At 45.2% G+C, this 17,105-nt stretch overlaps 2 protein-coding genes across 6 annotated transcripts in view; one reads left to right on the forward strand and one right to left on the reverse strand.

Moving 5' to 3' along the window:
* METTL15 (methyltransferase 15, mitochondrial 12S rRNA N4-cytidine) overlaps positions 1 to 12,744 on the reverse strand; it is a 234,869-nt gene extending 222,125 nt beyond the window's left edge. For 2 of the 4 annotated variants that reach the window (XM_019477091.2, XM_014602159.3), the window contains exons 1-2: positions 12,656 to 12,744; positions 9,517 to 9,797 (exon numbers count right to left, since the gene is read on the reverse strand). In XM_019477091.2, the coding sequence (XP_019332636.1) occupies positions 9,517 to 9,780 (264 nt within the window). In that variant the 5' untranslated portion in view covers positions 9,781 to 9,797; positions 12,656 to 12,744. Of the gene's footprint in view, positions 1 to 9,516; positions 9,798 to 12,323; positions 12,447 to 12,560; positions 12,602 to 12,655 lie in introns of those variants that run through there. The other 2 variants (XM_014602161.3, XM_059722721.1) reach the window with 2 other exon arrangements.
* A 37-nt stretch (positions 12,745 to 12,781) lies between these two features.
* The window catches only part of KIF18A (kinesin family member 18A), a 97,513-nt gene continuing 93,189 nt past the window's right edge, over positions 12,782 to 17,105 (forward strand). The window contains exon 1 of one of the 2 annotated variants that reach the window (XM_019477090.2): positions 12,782 to 12,846. The gene's annotated coding sequence lies outside the window, so the exon portion shown is untranslated. The other variant, XM_006260670.4, reaches the window with a different exon arrangement.

Raw genomic sequence — 17,105 nt, forward strand, 5'->3', positions numbered from 1 at the left:
TTAAAATAGAAGAAACCATCAACATTATAGTAAAACAAAGAAAGTTATTATGTATTCTGGACTTAGTGTACTCCACCGTGTCAAGCAGATACAGAAAGCACTCATTTCTAGAAAAAGAGCTGAGGAAAAAAGGGGAGAAAAAAAACAAGACTCATTGAATACAAATTTTGCTACACGACACTTTGTCTAATAAGTCTCATTTCTGAGCTATCACTATCAGCAGTTGATGCTTCTTCTGATTCTTCATTTTTATCATCTTCATGGACTTCTGAAAACTGAAGGTCTGCCCAGATTGAGACAAGCTTCTCTACTCTTTCACATGTTAGTTTATTTCTTGATTTGGTGCGAGTATTTCCAAACACAGACCAGTTTCTTTCACATGCTACAGAAGATGCAGGAATCTGAAGCAGGTGAGAAGTAAGAGGACTCAGAGGCTGTGTCATGCAAAGGCCTTGCCACCATGTTGCAGGAAGGATATGCTCAGCCGAGTCCCAGACTACATTTCTGGACCAAATACCTGAAGATGTTATGTATTCTGCAACATTTGAAAGTAACTTTCCAACATCAAGTCTTAAGTGCGTTCATAGAATCATAGAAGTGGGGTTGGAAGGGACCTTGTAGATCTTCAAGTCCGAGCCCCTGCCTGGGCAGGAAGAAAACTGGGCTCAAATGACCTCAGCCAGGTAGTTATCAAGCCACTTCTTAAAGACTCCCAGGCTAGGAGCCAGCACCACTTCCCTTGGAAGCTGGTTCAAGATCCTAGTCGCCCTAACTGTGAAGTAGTTCCTACAGATGTCTAATCTAAACCTACTCTCCAACAACTTGTGGCCGTTATTCCTTGTTATCCCGGGGGGTGCTAGGGGAAACAAGGTCTCCCCCAAACCCTTCTGGTCCCCCCTCGTGAGTTTATAGACAGTCACCAGGTCCCCCCTCAGCCTTCTCTTGTGAAGGCTGAACAGGTTCAGGTCCCATAGCCTCTCATTGCAGGGTCTGCCCTGCTGTCTCCGGATCATGCCGGTGGCCCTCCTCTGGACCCTCTCAATGTTGTCCACATCCCCACCAGGTAAGACTGACAACTGTTGCTTGTTTAGTAATCCAGTCAAATACAGTAGCAGTGCTATCATCACTAACATTTCTGCCTTTGAATCTTGGATCCAATAGATCTGCAGCAGCATGAATTGATTGGCAACAAAATTCTTCCCAGCTGTTAATATAAGTCTTTCACTTTTCTTTCTTCTGTACTTGTAAGAGGAGATATACTTAGATTCTCAAAAACAGTTGATTTTATCTGGGCCATTTGGTAAGAAATGTCTGACAAAAGTGCACCATCTGATTCGGAGTCAGTGATTGCTGAAGAAATTGGCTTTAGCATCTTCAGGGAGTTCTGCAGCTGAACCCAGAAGACATCCTCATCAGGTACAGTGTTCCTTACACTTTTGGGTACTTTAAGATCCTCAATTATTACCGTTTCTTGAGGAGCTTCTTTGTTTTTTAGTAAACTATCAAATGATCACCACTCCATCCCATCTACTTTTACTAGAGTTTGAGTGTCACTATTTTATTCTTTGCATTCTTTTCTTCCTGCTTCTTCTTAAAGACTGCAGCTACGATATGAGTAGCTTTTACATGTTTTATAACTTATTTTGCTCTTCTATAGCTCTTTTGCAGGCCCAACTTCATGATGTCATAAAGAAGCAAGTTTAGCCCATGAGATTCACATCCTAGTGCAGTAATATGTGGATATTTATCTATTATAATCTTCCATGCTGCTTTCATATTACTTGCATTGTCAGTCAGCAAAGCAAATAATTTACCATTCCTAATCTTCTGTAGGACTTCACATATTTTACTACTACTACTACTCTGCAGTATTCCTGTTCTCTCCTGTTTCAATGCTTCTGTAAAAAAAACTGGTTGACCTGGTGTTATCACAAAGTTTATGATTCCTTCTCCCACACATTTGTCCATCCATCTCTAAGTACTGAAAGACACAGTGCTTTGTTGATTTTTCCTTGCACAGATTAACACGTTCATATTCTGTCTCTAAAAGAAACTTGCTCAAAGAATGTCTGCTGGGCAAACGGTATGATGGTCTTAGTAATTTAAAAGCTTCCTGCCAGTATGCATTTTCAGTTATTGACAATGGCATCCCAGAAGAACATATTGCTCTTGCAAGAAGTTGGTCAATTTTTTTCCTGATCTTCAGGTGTCATCTTGTTTACAAATTAAGCTATTAAGAGTCTTTTGTATACAAGTTGGTTGCTTGAGGAGGTTGATGGGCAACCATTTGTGATGCTGATGTTATAGACGCAGCAGCAACAGCAGTAGGAGGACTTCAGGATTGAGAACACTGAAAAGAGCTACTTGCACTTTCATCATCATGATCTACCTCCTCCTCACTTATACCCATGAAGAATATTTTAAGGTCTGCAAGACACTTCTTATATACAAGGATGTGTTTGGTCACCCTACCAGCATTTGGAAATACATCCTTCATTTGACGATATTTGCAAATCACATTTTTTTCTTAGAATAACTTGCAGTGTGGAAATGCTTCCATATGCTAGAAGTCAGTCATACCATTTTGCTGAGGGAGAAAAAAGAAAAATGTAATTTAGTGGCTAGCTTGCATATATAAACACTAAGCTACAGCATGTGCAAATTTAGTAATGGATGGAGGAGAAGCCTCCTCAGAGTTAACTGTGAACAACTTCCCTGTCCTGCAGGCCTCAACTCACTGCTAAGATTAGATGATTTGTGACAAAACATCAGATTAGTAGGAATTCAATTATGAATTATATAGGTTATGAAAATATACTAATGCAGCCAAAATACAGTTTAATATACTGAATTCAGAGAAATTTAAACTCTTACCTTTCAATAAAGAAGTATACTTCCTTTCAGCTCCTTTGTGCTGCTTCTGTACTTCTGTGGATCTCAAATTCACAGGGCCAGGAGGAGGCAGGTTCCTTCCAATGCCAAAACCTTTAGACTTGCTCCGTCTCCTCTCCTGAGGCTTTTGAGCAATCAGGGCAATAAGCTCCTTGTTTCTAATCTCTACAGAAACAAATGGATGCAGCTGCCAGTGTCCACTCCCAATCCTTTGTGGCCTACTTAGGAGGACAGGAGCAGATCCACCGAGCTCTAGATCTAAAGTCAACAATAGATGAAGTCCACAAGCAAAGGCATCACTGAATCCTTCTTCCCTCTCTTGTGAAAATGGCAGTGCCCCCTGGGGACAGAAATGCATCTTGCTCTTGCATTTGAGAGTTGTACTGTACTGCTTGTCCTCGGTGTACAGGTATTGTAATGATCTGATACTGTAGACCAGGGGTGTCCAACCTTTTTGAATGTGGGGCCGGATCATGAACTTTTTATTACCCAGTGGGCTGGCGAGCTACATCTAAAGACCTCACAGGAAGGGTATCACATCAGGAAGCGATGTCACGTGACCTTTGACACCAATGAAGTTGCAGGAAGTGACAATGAAATGGGTCTAACCAATTCAAAACTCTCCCTCTATAGCATCCACCTCTGCCACTGTTCAGGACAGGATACTGAGCTAGATGGACCATCGGGCTGACCAAGCATGGCACTTTTTATGCTCTTATGTTCTTTGGCTGAGCTTCCAAACTGTGGCTGAGATTTGCAAAAAGGGCTAGACAGGCATGTTACAAAGTTGTCGTAAAAGATTTGGAACCCTCTAAATCCCATTCATTTTAATAGAAGTTGGCCTTTCGACTCAGCTTTGAAAATCTCAGCCCAAGGTGCCAACCAAATAAGTAAAAATATATTTTGTATTTCTATGCAGTGCATCTATGTGGGGCTCGCCAAGCATTTACAAACATTAAATGAACCTCAGGACATCCCTGCTTTTCAGAAGAAATGTGGTGGTGAGAACATTCTGGGAACATCTCTCGCTCTCTGTGTGTGATCTGCTTCTACTGTCCTTGGACCACCCTAGAAGGGCCCTTGCTGCCAAATTTCCAGTTCAGAGCAGGTAAAGTGTAAGTGGGTAGGAAGGGCTTATTTTTTGGCAGCAGGTGGCTTGAAGCTAGTGAAGATGAACCCACAACTAGTCACTGACCAGAGTGGGAACACAGTTGTCCTCACTAATTAACATGGCTCCAAGGCCCTACATTGTCTCTGCCTACATGTTGTTCTCATGAGATTTAGGAAAGCAAGAGGACATGAGAGTAGAGGATTCCCATCATGCCTCCTGGAATGCCATCACCGGATAGCTGTCCTGGTTCTAAGGTTGTGCTTCTGACTCTTTCGTGGCCTCTTTTAGGGTGCACACTTAAAACTCTGGCTTTTCCTTCCCACTCATTTTACTGAATTGTGATTATTCCCACAGGGCATGAATTTAGTCCAGTGGCTATGATTCTGCTTTCTCATACAGAAGCAATGACTCTAAGTATGGCATATTTTAGTAGGATAAAAACATTCTGAAGGCCACACAGAAAGCAATAAGCAGTCTTTATTCACATGAGCTTACCAGGTATCAACCACCTGCTACTTGGGTTCCTGGCAGGTATAGACACAAGTTTATTAGCACGTTGTTCCAGAGTATCTGTGCCATAGCCTACATCAGGTCTCAGATCTAGGGAGCCTGACCCTTCCCCACCCATAGGCTTGTCAGGTTATACCAATCTGCTGGCCGGTGCAGACCCAGCTGGGCTCCTCCCATCCCCAGCAGCACATGGGAAGCCAGCTTCAGCTGCATGCTGCTTTTCCTGGCCGGTGCTGACCCGGCTGGGTCTGTCCCGTCCGGAGCAGCATGAGGCTGAAGCCAGCTTCCCACGTGCTGCTGGGGACAGGAGGAGCCTGGCCGGGTTTGCACTGGCCAGCAGAAGCAGCGGCGGAACCATGTGCTGCTGGGGATGGGACGAGCCCGGACAGAGCACCAGGGGCTGAGCTGCATTTTCCCCCTGCCTGCGCCGGTGAGTCCCGAGCAGCATACGGCTCCACTGCCGCTTCTACTGGCTAGTGCCAACCTGGCCGGGCTCCTCCCGTCCCCAGCAGCACATGGGAATCCAGCTTCAGCTGCACACTACTCTGGATGGGACAGACCTGCCTGGGTTGGCACCAGCCAGCAGAAGCGGCGGCGGAGCCGTACGCCACTCGGGACTGACCGGCGCAGGTAGGGGAAAAGTGCAGCTGAGCCCCTGCTGCTCCGGCTGCGCTCATCCTGTCCTGAGCGGCACATGGCTACTCCTCTTCCCACACACACCGCGTCGGCAACGTCAAGCTGATGCGGTACGTGTGGGAACCTTGTCCCTTCCCCAGCCCTTCAGCAGCCATTAGGAAGCTGCTGAGGGGCTGGGGGAGGGACAAGGGGTGGGAACTAAAGTAAAACGTATTTACCTTTGTTTCCCGTCTCAGCACCGTGGACCACAGAAAACGGCCTGGTGGACAGCATGGCAGCCTGTATGTTGGACAAGCATGCTGTAGACAGTCATACATAAAAGTCTTTCTATTCCATAGTTATTAGAAAACATTTTGGGCAAGTAAAGGGTAGCAATATATGAACACCTTGTCTTAAACATTCTATTCATCATCTAAAAGAAAATATTTCATAAGAGGGTTTTTTAATTTTTCCAAAAATTTTCAATTTTTCCAATTTTTCAGGGGAAAAAAAAAAGTCCTCGCAAAAAATGGAAAAAAAAACTTTTTTTTTTCCCAAATTGCTCTGTTTTTTTTTCCAGGCTTTCACATCTCTACCCCCATCCCCTAACCGTCAGGCCAGGATAGGCTGGAGTGAAGCAGCTGCTGCAGTGTCGCGCGGCACTGAATGCCGCAGACATGATTGGGTCAGGGCAGGGTAGGCAGAGCTGAGCTGTCTGGCCCAGCCCAGCATAACTCAACCCACAGTGCCCAGGGGTCTGTGCCCTGACCACTAGGGGCAGAGCCTGGCAGGGGCCAGAGAAGCCACTCCTCCCCGCTGTGTGCAGCAGGGTCCTTCCCCCACTCCCAGCCGGGTCCAACCATTCCATTCAGTCCTGTGGCCCTGAAACCATTAGTTTCCTTGGCATACTTTTTTTTTCCCCAAACAAAGATGTGGATTCAAGAAATGAGCTGAATAACTATATACTTAAGAGCCGCAGAATGACAGAAGAGTGAAGGAAGGGTGGAGATGCATCATGACAAAACTGGATATATCCCAGAATTATCTACCAGGTAGATTCTCCCCCATACCATGGTTGTTTGCTGTGCTTCATACAACATCTGCCCTTTCACTGAGGGCTTGGAAGTGGAAGTGGAAACAGTAACAGAATTATAAAAATAGACAGACAAAATGATCCAAATTGTTGGGGGAGTTTTCAGAGTAGGTTCTGTTGGGAGGAGGTGAAGGTTGCAGGGTTAAGTTATTTAATATAAAGTACGCTTAATGAGATGAAATTGGTATCTGATATTAATTCTATCGTTCACAAATGGGAAGGGGAACAGGGAGCTTTTCTCCTTCACCTAAATCTGGTTCATGACTTACACAGAGCTGTTCTAAAAACCCAACAATATACTCCATTATCATAGATCAAACAAACATTTTAAAAAACATGTTACAGATCTGCATTCTATATCAGAGTCCCATCACAGTTAAGAGGGTTGGAGAATTGTTTGATCTTAGTTTGTAGCTCTCCACCCTCTAAGCACCTGTTTTCTTTTACATATGGAGTTAAAAAACAAGCTATTGCTTTAATTGATTTTTAACTTACTACGGGTGGGCAACCTATGGACCATGGGTTGGATATGGCCCTTGGACTTCAGAGGCAGTCGGCAGCACAAGGCGCTTTCCACTGGTGCTCTTCCAGCTCTACCACAAGGACAAAAGCTGGCTGCAAGCACTTTCCCCATGTGGCCAGGGAGGCAAGCAGTGGCTGGGTCCTAAAGCCCACCAACCCAGTGGGTAATTCTGGCCTGCAGCCAAAGTTTGCTTACTCCCCAACTTAGACCATACCTGCTCTTTCCCCAGACCTACAATAGGACAAGCACACGCTTGTCTAACATCTCTCCCAACTATACAATTTGTCTAATAAGATATCACCAAAATAATCTGTTTTCCTATCATATTTAAGAGAATGTATGGGTGTCATCAAGCCATAATTTATTGTTTCTTAGTACATCTGGACCAGGTATGTTCATCTCCTCTTCTCTTCTTGATATTGCACATCACAAATATTGTTTGTACTCATACAGTATAAATCTTAGCTTCTTATAGATATGCAACATCTTTGAAACATTACAATGTTCTAAAGAGAATAATTTTTAAATGGCCAATACACAGCTTAAGTCAGGAAAAAACAGAATGAAAACTAGAAAGATTTAAAAATAGCTTGTGGGTGAAATAGAGGCATTCAGTCTGAGCAGTTACATTTGATTCTTTATTACTACTGAAGATTAAAGAACTGAGAACACTGAAGTTGTCCAAGCAATTGCAGAAGTATGCATACAGAACATTAGTGGACTGAAAAAAATCCTACAATGCAGTTCAGTCAACATAGTGAATTTAAAAGAGAAAATTACTTGTATGTGTATTTACTGCAACAGACTTTTCACTCAAGGGAAAATGAGCTAGATACGTAGAAACTCATTTGAACTATGTACTTCCATGAAAGTACCGCCATTGGGACTTGTTAAAAACAGGATCTAAAGCACTAAAATACAACTCATGAAGGTTACTGGAAAGTACTGTCACTGAAATCTATAATAAAAAGATTCCGGATATGAGAAAACCAATAAAAGTATAATGAGAGGGTAAATGCATCTTTTTTTCTCTCATCAGGATTAACACCCTGGAACTTCCTTTTCATTTCTTTGGTTTTACTACTTGAATCTTCTATTGTGATTTTCACTTGTATCTGAATTATTGGATTAAAAATGTGTTGTTTGAAAGCAATATAAAAAAACCTAAAAGATCTGCTAACTAAAAAGTTATGCCTTTCCATCTGAATTTTCTGCATGTTACTCAACTTCTTATATTTGTGGTACTTAAGGAAATACAAGGTTGACATCAACTTTCGTCTTAGGAAGACTGTAACTATGCTCAAGAGTAATCCCCCAGGGGCATACATTCTAAAGATTATGGAATTTTGAATTATTTTTAAAGTTTCCTGGGGAAGACATAAATATTAACTTTCTGGTTACAAAGATAATCTTAAGAATTTAAATAATAGTGACTCTGTCCCCATTTTATAGCCAAGGCAACTGAAATCATAGGACTAAACATAGTTCCAACATTTCAACGAGACACAAAGCCTAAATCTTAATTTAAATTTAACGTCATAGTTGATCCTTATACTAGCTCAACCCATCTGATTCACTGTGCCCATCACATTTATTTGCAAACAAACTAAAACTACAAGCCCCAAGCAATTTAAAACATGCAGTATTCTTTGATACTCCCAATCAATGGTGTATTTGCCACTGCTTTAAAAAATGACATAAGTGCTGTTCATAGTTATCAGTTAAGGGTAAAGCCCAAGGTGAAGCAGGTGGGATTTTGTGGCTCTTCTATTGAATTCAGACCAGCAGCAGTAACAGCTTACTTTAATGACCCAACAAATCTTTTTGAAGGATTTCCTTTGTATTTTACTATGATATTTTGAAACACAGAACAACAAAGCAAAAAAGAAATTTCAGTTAAGCCTGGGTTTAGGTATGGAATACCCCTGACTAATCAGACTTTAAATGTCCTCCCAAACAAAAACATGATATATATTTCTTGGCTTTTGTTTTTTGATCCTCCAAAAAGACTTCCCACCCTCCTGAAAAATTTCCATTTGTTTGATAAAAATACCCCAGCTGTACCATTCTGAAACATCTACGAATTTCTGATATTAGCAATATCTCACATACTTAAGCACCTGTAGGATGCTATCAGCAAATCAGAGAGTATACCAGGTTTCACAAAGAACTTAATAATATTTTAAAATCACACAAATCAAAAGCAATATACAGTAGTATTTATTGGGTTAATTTTTACCCAATTTATATGCAAGCACCATCACAGAAGCTATAATAAAGGTGAAGATATTTTCCAGGAACCAAAAGTAGAAGCTACTTCTATGCTATAAAATAATATGCTGAGATAAACTTAACTATACTGTGCCAGGGAAACATTTACTTCACACTTCTAATTCCACATCACTGCATTAAACTCTGTTCTGCAGTATATGTATCCATGTCTCTGAGTCTCTCAGCCTATTGTTTATGGTCAGTCTTAAACATACACAAATGAGAAAATGTAAAAGTTTCTTATTTGAAACATACTGCTTGTTCAAGTATCACGATATGCTGCGTGCTACATACAGGGGTTGCCCACACCATGCCACACACAGACAGCCCATACCACTTGTGACAAAAGTGGCATGGGTTCGCCACCTCCAAAATATTTACTGTAAAATAAAAAGTCTAATTATTTTAAACTACAAAATAAACAGTTTTCACAAAATGGTACTAAGCAAAAATGCAAATTTGGGAAAAATGATCCTACAGTAAACAACCATTTTAACTCACCTGCCCTGGTTGAGGTGAAAAACAGTCAATAACTTCCTTCACCATCACTGGGATGTGCAATCTTCTGTAGTCCTCATCTTCTGCACTTTCATTTATATTAGCATGAACTTCATTCTTATGTGCGGTTTGATCTGTAAGTCCATTAGGCACAACGGTTGAAGACTCTGCATTTCTGGCCCAAACACACTTGTTTATTGAGCCTGATTTTAAGCTGCACAGAAACAGTTGTCTGTAGCCATGGCGCAAGTACTGAGGCAACAGCATATTGTAGACAGGTCAACCTAAACAAATAATAAGTATTAGAAAATATTTTAGAATGAGTATTCTAAGAATAAGGGGCACTTTTACACATGCTCCGGGAGTGGGGTACTTTAATTCAAGTGCAACAGCATCTCATGCATCAGCATCCCCGCACTTCAAAATGGCAGCAGGGGCGCTTGAAGTAAAGCTTGTTCAACTAACTTTAGCTCAAGCACCCCTGGCACCATTTTGAAGTGCAGGAATACTGATACACAAGATGTGAAGGCTGGGAGCAGAGGAGGTATTTACCTAGAAAATAAATGAAAAATGAAGCCCTCATTTTCTAAATTTCAATTCATTCTTTTTTTAAAGGAACAGATTAGCGCAAAAATACAGTATTCCAATACTAGGTTAAAGAAGTTAATTGTCATGTACTAACACATCATGGGCGTGAGGAGGCTGATGTCATGTAGTGAGCATACAATTACCACGCTCGTGCAGACTCGACTGAATCTGCTCCAACGCGCTGTAATTACAGCAAGTCGGAGCAGACTTGTAGCACATCTATAGGCACCCGAGGTTTGCAAAGAAATGAGAAATACGAAATCTTTGTATCCAAGGATACAAGGCTCCACGTAAACATTTCCCTAGCAGAAATTTATTTACAAAGTTGCCATAAACAACTTCAGTGTTGATCTCCTTTCAGTATTTCTCCAATGCCCTAACTCTTATGCAAATCCAGGAAGAGCTTTTTTTCCCCTTTACCCCAAACTCCAACTGTATTATAATGAACCAAAGACCTCAACTTTAAAATGAAAATATATGTAGTACAAATAACAGTATAATCAGATGTGAGCATAAAGTACACCAGTGAAAAAAGGTTACATTTATTTTCAGCGCAGTGCCCTCGTTTTGTCATAGACGATGGCAAACATGTTAATATCATACCATAACACAATGAATGTTGTTTTTCCTTTGACCAGCTAAAGCAGAAAAGCAATGATTGAAATATTGTGATTGGATTTGAAATGGTGCTAGAATAAGATAATGTTACAAATCAATAAACATATTTGTACCAGCGCATGATAAAAATCACATCATCAAATCGCTTGCTTCGAGACATAAGCTGATTATACCAGGGGTCAGGAATGAAAACTATGACTCATGAAAAGTATTTCATAGTTGGCCTGATGCAATACTATAGTCCTCTGAAAAATCATATAGTTTATCTGCTCTGGTATATCTTTGCTTACTGCTTAAAAATGGGATGAACTGATTCTCAGACTAGGCAGCCACTACATGCTTGCATGACTTCTGTAACCTTGTATTGGAATACTGTATTTTTGCGCTAATCCATTCCTTTCATAAAAGCATGAATTGAAGTTTAGAAAACGAGGGCTTAATTTTACCTTTATTTTCTAGGTAAATACCACTTCTGCTCCCATATTTCATAAGCCATACAAGAAAAATGAAAACCCAGACATGAAGATGCATGACGCAATGCTGTCCTGATTTCTGCTCTTAGCATTAGGACTATATGCCTTCATAAGCCAATTTATCTACTTAGTTTACCTAAATTTGTTCAGATAGGTTCCTGTGTTGCCTGCACCTGTCACAATAATACTCAATCATCATTTTAGGTGGGATTCCCCTCATAATAATTGAGGCCCTAAGTTTAAAAAAAACATTCCAAGCTTTAAAGACAAATGCATGAGGCATGTTCTTTTAGGCCAGGTATTTTCCTCATCTCCAGAAACCATTTATAATATGGATGGTAAAAATAAATGCAAACATTACTCATATTAAAGATGACCAACAACTCTCTCAACTGCGCCTCCTTCTGCCACCTGTAATGGCAGACCAGGTGAGCACAAGGTACAGCACTGGGCCTCAAATGATGGGGTGAAGAGCCCTTTCTTCCAAATACAATTTGAAAGCCTGCAGCAGATGAGGGTCCTGAACTAACCAGCTCTGCAACCAGGCCACTGCCACCACGAAGAGATAGGGGCTGACAACAGCGACTACACGCTTCAGCACGTGGCATCACAGGATCTGTGGCAAGCTGCATAGGCCTATATAGGACACACGTAGTGTCCACACAGGCTACAAATCAGCAGCAGGAGGTGGCCTCCTTGGAAGCAACCTGGTTTGGAGGGAAGCAGGGCAGTACGTCCCAGCTCATGGGCAACTGGTGCCACCTTAGCGGGGGCATGTGCCCCCCCCAGCCAATCTTACCAACCGGGAGGGGAGTCCCTTCACAGCCCATCGCCCCGGAAGTGGCCAACAGCACTTTATCCAGCACTCCCACTCGCTGGTGCCTGTCACCTAAGCGGGGAGCGCAACCTGTCAGGGGGTGCTCCAGCACTCTCAGGGGCTGCATATGCACCTGGTACCCATTACCACTGTCCCTGCTGAGGCCGCCTGCTGGTCCCTCCGGTGGAAGGGGGAGGGGGCCTTATCATGAGCTCCAAGGCAGCGCCCCATTTTGGTGGCTTGTGTCTTAAAAGGGGGGCAGCACAAAGCTGCGGGCCCCTGTACTGTACACGTTGTGGGGGTAGGAGAGGCACCTCGGGAGCAGCAGAGGAGGAGGAGGGAGAGCGGGCGCCACAGCAGCAGCAGCAGCAGGGAGCGCTGGTAGGCCCCGTGGGGAAGGAGCACACCAGCGCCGAGACTGGGAGCCCTGCGGGACTCGTGGCTGCAACGCACATGGGAAGATGGGGGGAGCTCCTTATCGGCCGGGGTCTAAGGGGCTGCGCAGTCCTGCCACCCCAAGCCCACAGCTGCACCGAGGTGCCGCTACTCACTGCACACCAAGCCGCCGCCAGCGCCGCCCGCCCCCTACGCACACGCACGCCTCCCCCCGCTACCCTCCTCGACTCGGCGGAGTAGTAGTACCCACCCCGGGCCGGAGGCACCTGCCCCTCCCCCACAGCACCCGCGCGCCGAGGCAAGGCGAGAAGAACCCCGGCAGCAACCGCCGTCGCGCCGGAAACGTCACAGCGGCGCCAGCCAATGAGGGGGCGCGGCTGCGCGAGCCGCTTGCGTTTGAATTTGGCTGGGGGGCGGCGGCGGCGGCGTCCGGGCGCTGAGGTGAGCGGGGATCCTACCCCCAGCGCCCGCCGGCTCCGGGCCGCCCTCGCCCTATCCCTCCCCGCTCGCTTAGAGCCTCCTTGGGAGCTTCTCCAGCTTCGCGGGACGGGCTTTGTTACGGGGTGGGGCTGGCCCCCGGGGTTCACGCTCGGGGCGGGGCTGGTAAGTGCGAGGCCGCGGCTAGGTTTTGCCTTGAGGTTTTTTGTTTGTTTGTTTGTTCTTGGCGTTGTACGGGTTGCAGCTGGCGCTGACCCCCTTCCCCCGGGGCCCTTTGGGATAGGACGGGTTAAAAATCCCTCCTGTTCTTAACCTGGTTATTATCACTCAGGGTGTGAGGTGGCAAAGGGACCGCTGGGCTGCTACAGGTAAGTGAGGGACGTGCGAAAAACGTCAGCTAGGGTGGCAGCTGTCACTGGTGGGCACCTGCACAGCTGCCAGGCGCTTGCTTTGATGTGTGCTAATTAGTGCACCAGTTCGGCTTAATCAAGTCATCTGGAGCGCTCTAATTAGCGCTCTCCAGCAGCCTGGGTGTCGCGTGTATTCAGCATCCCCGTGCTTCACCGTGGTGGCAGAGGTGCTTTAAAGCTCGTCTAGTGCTTTGACTAAAGCTGAGTACTCAAGACACTGCTGATGGAGCCACTTTAATTAAAGCACCCCCACCCTGGAGCACGTTTAAAAACACCCAGTATTCCCACATGTAGACGAGCCAGCCCCATGGAGATTGAGCGCCACGCGGGCAGGAGTGAGACCCAGAAACATGACTGCAATGCTGGCACTGACTCCTGCAAGGGGAAAGGGAGGATGAGGGTGGACTGTACGTGTTGGGAGCAAGGAATGACAGGTTGGTTGGTTGCTAGGCCTGGAGATCCTAAGAGAGCTTTTCTGTCTGGGCCTGAGGCTCTTAGGAGAGTAGGGGTTTGACTAGGGCCAGTGGGATACTCTCCTCCTCTGCCTTCCCACTGGAAAATGCAGCTTGTAAGTGCCCCACTTTAGAGTTTGAGTTGTGTACCCCTATAGGTGTCATATGTTATAATACCCTTGTGGTCGGAGCGTATGCAGGTTGCTCTATATGGTAGAGGCATGTGCAGGTCGGATGGATGAGCATAGTTTTGCTGGATCAGGTCATGCTGCAGCTACCGTGCAGGGCTAGCCCAGTTGGGGGATACATGCAGTATCCCCCAGCCCCCTGTGCCACGTGCAACATATGCAAGATGCTCTGCACAGGCTGCTTGGGGTGCCCCACCACCAGATCAGTGCTGTGCACTGACCCTGAGGAATGGTCCGAATTGAACTCCAGGCTGTCCGTGTACGCTGGCGCCAGCGTGCATGGCTGGTCCAGTGACGCGCCCCATGCAGCATGCACCTCATAGACTACATGCAGAACAAGCCCCAGTGCAGGAATGCATTTGCTGTGCGCAAGACTGCACTGGACACATGCATTGGACCAGGCCCCAGCATACAGGACCAATAGAGGCCCTATACCGATACATTGGTACCAATATAAGGAAAATTGACAGTAATGGCAATTGGCTTTTTTTGGCTGATGTAGCCAACAATGTTGCCTAGGAAGGCATAGGGGGCATGCGCCCCCAGATCTGTGCCCTGGGGGACAGCGGCCTGCTGCCGGGGTCTACACTGGGCTCCTCCTGGTGGGGGCTGGGGCAGGGGGCAGCAGTGCTGGGAGGCGGGCTACAGCTAATTTTGGGGTGGTTGCAGCCCTCCACATAGCCTTGCTCCCAGTGCCACTGCTGCCCAGTCCCAGCCTGCAGCTGCAACCCACCCTCGCCCATGCAGATCCGGGAGCACATGCCCCCCCAAGCCCCAGGGTGCCTGAAGCAGCAGGAGCCACCTCACCCTACCCATGGTCCCCGCACTCTGTTCCGGCTGTGCAGCACCAGTCCTGCTTCATCCCTTGACGCAGGGCTTTGATCTGCTTCCCCACCATGCCCTTTTCCTCCTCCCTTACCCCATAACAGACTTATCAGCCAGGCACTGCTCTCCAAGCTGCCTGGCTGCATATCGGGAATCAGATCAGTATCAACCGATATGGGTTATTAAAAATTGGCCATCGGTATTGGCCCAAAAAATCTCTTATCAGTGCACCCCTAAAGACCAGACCAGTGTGGGCGCCACATTAAACACAGCCCAGACCTACTCCCTGTGCCACATGCAGTGCTCATGGCACCAGGTCCAGCCCATGCACCAGACCAGATCTGCATGCTGGTCCAATACCCCGAGACTAGATCATCAGGCTCCACAGGCTGGATCTGGCCTACAGGCCATATGCTTGACACCCCTGCTTTATAATAGATGGGGACTGTACATTGTAAAGAGAAACAATAAAAATATTTACCTTGGTCAGCAGCGGAGCAATCATTAAAGCTTTATCGGAACAGAAGGGACACTATTAGGTGGATATTTACCAGTTCTTATTGCATACAACTTAAAAGTTAGTAAAAAAAAAATGTTTTTCCAAATTTCCACGATTAGTTTATTTGACAACATCTGTAACCACCCTGTTCCCCAACCAATGTATTTGTTCCTTTAAGGAAAGACCTGCATGAACAAAAATAAAATGCCCTTATTTTGAAGGGGCTCTACAAGGAACTTTAGAGGTATGGGGGTCTTCCAGCATGTGCCTGCATGTGAGAGATTCATAGCAGGGCCAGGTATCCTCTGAGAGCATCAAGGGGTGAAATAGCATCTTCAAAATCTCAGCTTTCAATCTTCCTTATAAGCCCATTCCAGCTAATTTTTTACAGTTTCTAACATCAACAATAAACTGTTGAAATCTGTGGTCAGCTCTAGAGTATATCTTGACCCGCTAGTGCATTTCTCTTTATTCTTAATATTAAAGGCATCATTAAGCATGCTGGCTAATTCATATAAGTGCAGAACACGCTCAGTTCTTCATAGCTCCTTATATTTTTATGGAAAATTTAACATGATACTCAGAATGCTGGTAGGCCCTGTTAACTGTTCAACTGAAAGTCAGTTTCACCACTCTCCATAGCAGCCCTGAAATTGAGAGCTTTTGGTCAATTTTATTTATATTAGTAGACTTAAAATTGATAACTCTTAAGTAGCAGTATTTTTCAGTGTGTTTTCACTTTCTAGCCCTGGTAGTTGAAATCAACTACTAGGTTTAACTGCCTGCTGTACTTATTGGGGAAAACAGATTTTTGTCAAATAAGCCCACTCTGTAGCTTAGACCAATGCAACCTTTATCTCTGTCAATGAAACATGTCCCTGGTTGGTACTTGCTTAAGTAATAAGTACAATAAATTATATTAAGTTTTCTTTACTGTAATTCAGCCAATGAGTTGTTAGCAATAGACAACTGTCACCTTATGTTTGGCGTAGCCTGGAACTTTAACAGGACTAGAGAGCATAGGACTAAGAGGAGGTGTAGTGCAAGTGAGAGAACTGCTTGTCGTAGTTTTACCTGATTGCTGCACATTCTTCTGTGAGTTTGTGAAAGTTGCCTTCTCTCTTTTCATGTTAACTTCATGTTATCTTAGGGTAGAAATGGATGTTGTCAAATGAAATGGATCAGCTGTGCTGGGATGCGTCAGCACAGCTGATCTGCTTGATTGGGTGAAACATGTCACCTGTTGTCCTGCCTGTTGATGCTATGGGTCAATGAGTGATATGTTCTGCCAGGCCTGGAGGGCCCAACTCCTGCATACCCTGGTAATTCCAATGCAAGATCAGGCCCTGGGAGTATCTGCCCAGTTTTTGCCCTGCTTACAGCCCTCCTTTCCCCCCCCTGCAGATCTGGGGACACCCCCACCCCATGCCCTCCCAGGGTGTGTGCAAGTGGCAGGAGCTGCCCCCTCCCTCTGTCTCTCACCCCGCCCCAGCTAGGCAACGCCTGCTCCAGCCCCTGCCCCACTCCCTTCATCACCGCAGGGACCTTGATCTGCCTCCCCACACCCATTCCCTCCTCCTTCCCCATCCACCACAACAGACTTACCAGTGGCACACAGCTGTATTGGAAATCAGATTGCTATCAGCCAATATGCCTTCTTAAAAATTGGCTATTGGTATCAGCCCCCAAAATCTCTGTCGAAGCACCTCTACTTCAGGCATTGGGAGACTCAGTGTAAGTTAGCAAACTGACAGCCCAGGTTGTTGCCTGCTGCATTCAATCCTAGCATGAATAACAGTCAATTTAGCTTCTCCTCAAGCAGGGTCTAGTTTCTGGCAAGTAGGGAAGAAGAGGTACCTGAGAGGGGGGAAAAAGAAGAGAAGACAGA

The sequence above is a fragment of the Alligator mississippiensis genome, chromosome 2 (genome assembly GCF_030867095.1).
Source record: "Alligator mississippiensis isolate rAllMis1 chromosome 2, rAllMis1, whole genome shotgun sequence".
NCBI classification, from domain to species: Eukaryota; Metazoa; Chordata; order Crocodylia; family Alligatoridae; genus Alligator; species Alligator mississippiensis.